Below are 5777 nucleotides of genomic sequence, written 5' to 3' on the forward strand. Positions count from 1 at the left end.
TATATATATATATACATTTAAATGCAGGGAGTTGCACCTCGGGATAATTATGGTAACGATAAATGAGCACGGGACCACTAGGAGAGAGAAAAGGAAAATTTGTGGCTGATATAAGAAATTTAGTTGCCTATACATAAAAGAAAGAAGTAAATACAGACAATCTAAGTGGAAGTTGATAAAGATAAGACGCACCTATCCGTTGCTGATCAGATCAATACACAGAGGGAGGAGCAGATGTGGAGAACAATTCTGTCTTCTGGGAAGTAAATCCATTCGGTCCGTTGAAAGTCAATCGACGTTTCGGAGGAACATGTCGCCACTATCTTCATGGTCGAAGAAAAAGCGTCGGTTGATTTGAACTGACTACATGGCGTTATAAACATTGTTTTGAGAACCTCAAATGTTACCATAAAAACTCCTTGGCATGTAGTCCTCAAGCGAACTATATCGACCGAGCGACCGCCACTAATCGGCGAAGTTAGTGCCAACTTTAGTGGATAGAGGGTGTTACGTGGTCGGCGCAACGGAACTCCACGGCCGTTAATCTCGGCTTTCTAGAAATAGCTCTTCAGTTATACACATGAGAATGAGTGGACCACGTTCCAGACCCACTTCTCAGAAAATCTGGTAACGCCGGGAATCAAACCCGGGACATCTGGATCTGTAGCCGGAAACCCTGACCACCAGACCACAGAGGCGGTCAAATGTTGCCACGCATGTAGAAATGAGCAGACAGGATATATGACCGACGACACGCATGAAATTGCGAACAAATTGTGAAAAATCTGTAAATTCAAAAGCACTGTATGAAGCCGGTAATTCTCATGATTTTTTTAATAACATTTAACGTGACCGAGACTTGAATCAAAAAGCTTTAGAAGCGGACCGATTTGTTCTCCAAAAATATCGTCTTAGTCCTCCAAACACATCCAATGCAGTATCATGTGATTACTCCAAGTTGATTTTGCATTTCAAGCGTTTGCAATATAGTTCAATGAGATGTTAAATCCTCACCCCAACCCACCAACAGCACACAGCATTCACCATATCTTGAATATATTCACATATAACTCACATATAATGCGCATATACGTATATAAAGACAAAGGTATCCCTGTAAGAGGTCCTGAAAGCCCATAGGGTTGTGAGACGTCGAGGCTCACATATTTTCTAGACAGTCGGCTCAGAGATGGTGGTGAGAGTGTCAGTTATGCACCGGCAGCCCATTACAGCCCAGGAAGATTTCTAGTGCTCATTTCTGTTATAGGCTGAGTCGACCCCAGGGCCATAGTGGGGCTGGAAGGGTCCAATTCCTTCCTCTTGCTCCCACTTTGGAGCATAGAGCTTTTTCTCAGTTTTATTTATAATTTTTACAGACTGTAGGGCTCCTTGGACGGGTGATCAGCTCTTCGCAAGGCCTCTACCTAAACACAGGACAACACAGAAACACAATAAACATATCGATTTATAAAACATCCATGCTTTCTGTGGGATTCGAACCCATGATCCTGGCTTCCGATCGAGCGAAGACAGTACATGCCTTAACCGCTCGGCTACCGTGACCGGCACTGTATAAGAATAATATATAAGAATTCAGTTCGTACCTCACAGGAAACAGATCCGAACCCACGGTCCCGGGTTCCGAGCGAGCGAAGACAGTACATGCCTTAGACCGCTCGGCTACTGTGACCGGCAGTGTATAAGAATAATATATAAGAATTCAGTTCGTACCTCACAGGAAACAGATCCGAACCCACGATCCCGGCTTCCGAGCGAGCGAAAACTGTCCATGCCTTAGAGCGCTCGGCTACCGTGATCGGCGCTGGAAGGATTAGGTCACTTGCTAAATGAATGACCCCATCAGGAATCGAACCCTCGACATCCGGCTTGTAGCATAGTGCCTCTACCAACTACACTACCGTGTATATATATATATATGTGACATGGTAACTGTACAGAAACCCCTCACATGTATGAAACCAGCAACTGAGCAAGCAGAAGAAGCCATGGTGCTCTAGGCTGAAGATCTCCTTTCGTTTCCAAACACTGTGCGTTGATATTACGTTCTCGCTACCAAATTAATTCAGGCGGTGCCCACAGCCCAGCGCTGCGGGCTCCAGCACGGCTAAACCCGTAGGATGACGAGAAAGGGAGGATGTAGATTCAGCATGGCCCAGCGGGCTTTTCCATTATCTCTTTATTCAAAAAAACCACCTTATCATCGAAAAGTGTATCCCGGCGTAACAAATAGGATAGTATATTTGGTGGGGTAATCTGCTTCCATTAGTCGGCTACCCACTCTCTCCCCACCCCTAACATTCTCCTCCCCCTACTAAAGAGACTTCACCACACGACAGATCCAAACATCCCGTGAGTTTTAACGGTGATAAGGCAACTCCAGTTACATGAGAGCTGTGAAATTAACGCTTCCTTAACCGAATTTAATACTGCTTACCATAATCTCATTTTCTTTGTAATTTTTAATCAGTTCAACACGGTATTAACTCTTTAAGGTCTAGTGGTTATTATATCTACCACCTGCTTTAACATACCAAAACTCTGCATTCTGCCCACAGAGTGTATCTGTGTGTTTCCCATGGTTTTTATAAGAGACAGTGATAATTTCCCTAAGCGACATTAACCGGTAGATCNATTCACATTTAAATTGTCTTTACAGGGCAAGAACTGTCCGAGTATGAAAAAGAAAACATATTACAAAGGTGAGTGTTTATATTCCGTATTTTCAATTATATGAACAAACAATATGCATTTAAGTCTTATATTGCCCACACCCTAGATCGGTAGTAAAAATTACTTCATTTCCACGAAAATGATCAGTCATCTGATATGTGATGCCAGTTAATTTCGTCATACAATACTATTATATAATTTAAAATGTGAAAATTACAAGTAGTGGAAATAATTAATATTTGATTCCAGAATAATTTAAATTATGGAGACTCAGAATTATCTAATATCCTCTGAGGCTGACACTAGAAGTGTTACTGCATGCTCATTAAAATATTTTGACCATTCGTGCAACACAATGGGGAAAAATATTTTATAATTCATTCACACATAAGCAATTCTCATCTATATCTAAATCATATGATCTTCAGGAACACGTACTTGACGATGACAACCTAACTTTCTGGCAATCTCAACCAAAGGTTAAACGCGGATAATATCAAAGTTCACATTGGTACGATCTTGAACTACCTAAAAACCTATACTCCTAAGGTAAAATGTCTCTTTTAATATGACAGTTATGCAATAATTTCTGTCTGCATTTTGTGTCTTTTCAATAGAGTTACATGTCCAACTATTGCAGTGTCCTGTGCTTCAATGCCCTTACCCATGGAACTGAGACCTTCTTAAGGAGAAGCCAAATCTGCAGCTACTCAAGAATTTCCCAGCATTTTATGGAACCCGAAGGTTCATTACCTTGTTCACAGGAGTCCTCCACTGGTCCCTATCCTGAGCCAAACCAAACCAGTCCATACCATCCCATCCTATCTCTCTAAAATCAATTTTAATATTGTCAACCCACCTACGCCTTGGTCTTCCCAGTGGTCTCTTTCCTTTTATTCTACCAATATCCTTCATGTATTCGTCTTCTCCCCCATTCGTGCTACATACCCTGTCCATCTCATGCTTCTTGACTTTATCATTCTAATTATACTTGGAGAAGAGTACAAGTTATGAAACTCCCCATTCAATGTCCTAGAAATACATACGAATAGTTCCAGGTATCACAAACGAAAGAAAGTGAGCCAACTTAACCACCCAAACTTCAGCAGATTTTTCTCTTCCCCTTGAATTATAAACTGGTAACATCACTGCATCAAACATCTGTTACCATGCAAGCGGTATAACAAGCATTTCATGACCGTCCTCGTTGGTTCCTCCGTACAATAAGTGCTTTTGTTTGTGGTACTGCTGTTGACGATATGAACTGCATCACCTCTCCTACTCACACATTTTCTGGATAATATTTCTGTACATTTCTAATAATTCTATTGCTTTTTCCACAGCCAATACGTGGATAGACGAGCGCGAGCCGTCTTATCAGGTGTAACTGCTTAGGCATCCAGCGGACGTCTCAGGGAAGCCAAAGTGAGGTGCAAAGCAATACAAGACACAACGGTAGTCGGCCCAGGTCTGTCTCGACACCAAACTTCCTGCTACACAGTGAACGTGAAGGGATCGGAAAGAAATAATCGAGTGGCGGTGTTTTAAAGAATTATTAGCATGGTTTGTGGCGGCTGACTCAGGAAGAAAACATGAATAAACTTTTTATAATTATACTGGCGGAAATTTATGCCCTGCCGAATGAATAATTAAGTGCAGATATTCTGAGTGCTACAGCATGAAGTGAATCCTTTGTGTTACTGAACTGTGTTGTTCAAATACTAACCCTCGTGTGTTTGTGACACTCATTTTCATTAAGGTTTATTTAATTCGCTTGCTTTATAAGGATATATTCCTACGGTAGGCCGCACACCGGCATGCGTCAAGATATGTAACAGTCAAGACACGATATCTGCGACGTGACGCAAAGAAAGACGCACAGTTCAAACGAATGAGATTATGAAAACCGCCGCACAACGGTCTGAGTCATGATGCTGACGAATGAAGCAAGACTGAGTTTTTGTTTCATGTCTTGATTCTTGTCTTGACGCAGTTGGTGTGCGGGTGCCCTACAATTTCTTTGCCGTTGTTTATTAAAGCCAATAAATCATAAAAATTTAGTAGTGCTATATACACACATTAAATATTTTGTTCTGCAAAACGTCTATTGACGAATTTTTTATTTTAAATTTTTTGAAGATTGTATTTTTGATGAACAAAAGGCGTCTAAGAAGATGAGTTTGAATGACTTGTGGTGATGTTCCTTTAAGTAAAGGAGATCAAATTTTAGTAAAATTGAGGGAGAGAAAAACGTTTGAGAGCAAATAGACAAATAAATGTGGTTAATTTCTAAAACTGCAATATTAATTTCTTTAATAATATGGTTCTAACGTCAAAAGAAGTGTAATTATTTGGACGGCTGTATATAAAAGCTAAAATTTTATTTGAAGAACCTCGTTTGAGGTTTAAGAAATTAATAAGACAAATCCTCTTACTCTATCATTTCTGTAATCCAGTTCTCACTTCTAAGATCATTAGTTTGGGCCCTTCCGTACGCAAACGTAGAGGTAAAATGGGCCAGCAAGACCCATTTGAAAGCCACTTCAATTCGGTGACAGAAGACGGGACGAGAGAACAAAATGGAAAAGCTTTACAAGATTTCAACTGGACAAATTGAAGCATTTTGGCAGAGACAGGATCACAGAGGAGGACAATATTAAATTGCAGATATATGAATTGGATCTAAACAGTTTCGGAGTTGGCTTTTAGTGGCGAGCGTCCATGAAACTTCGGATTTCTCGCAATTCATTATCAAATCTCATCTATTGTTTTGGTATTTTATTTGAATTTTTATTTTAGAAGCGATATGATCTGTGACGGTTCAGGCACCATAGCGATGGGTTACGTGTTTGACGAGCGGGTTTTGATTCCTGGCAGGGGAAAGACTCTTTCTCTTCTCCACAGCGTCCAGATCGACTCAGAAGTCCACCCACCCTGCACTAGGTATTTGGGAATTTATATCTCGGGGAGAGGGTGAAACAACCAGGGCGTGAAGCTGATCACTCACCTCCAATTACTGCCGAGGTCAAGAAAATGTGAATCGAAACATCCACCCCCCATACGCCTTCATGGTGTCGTGCTTAACT

General features: G+C 41.0%; 1 protein-coding gene across 2 annotated transcripts in view; it reads left to right on the top strand.

The window, feature by feature from the left end:
• Nucleotides 1–5057, top strand: part of LOC111864640 (carbonic anhydrase-related protein 10) — a 346880-nt gene extending 341823 nt beyond the window's left edge. For both annotated transcript variants that reach the window (XM_023852036.2, XM_023852029.2), the window contains 2 exons: nucleotides 2678–2720; nucleotides 4035–5057. In XM_023852036.2, the coding sequence (XP_023707804.1) occupies nucleotides 2678–2720; nucleotides 4035–4078 (87 nt within the window). In that variant the 3' untranslated portion in view covers nucleotides 4079–5057. The remainder of the gene's footprint in view (nucleotides 1–2677; nucleotides 2721–4034) is intronic.
• Nucleotides 5058–5777: the final 720 nt, after the last annotated feature.

Source organism: Cryptotermes secundus, unplaced genomic scaffold (genome assembly GCF_002891405.2).
Source record: "Cryptotermes secundus unplaced genomic scaffold, Csec_1.0 scaffold284, whole genome shotgun sequence".
Lineage (NCBI taxonomy): Eukaryota > Metazoa > Arthropoda > Insecta > Blattodea > Kalotermitidae > Cryptotermes > Cryptotermes secundus.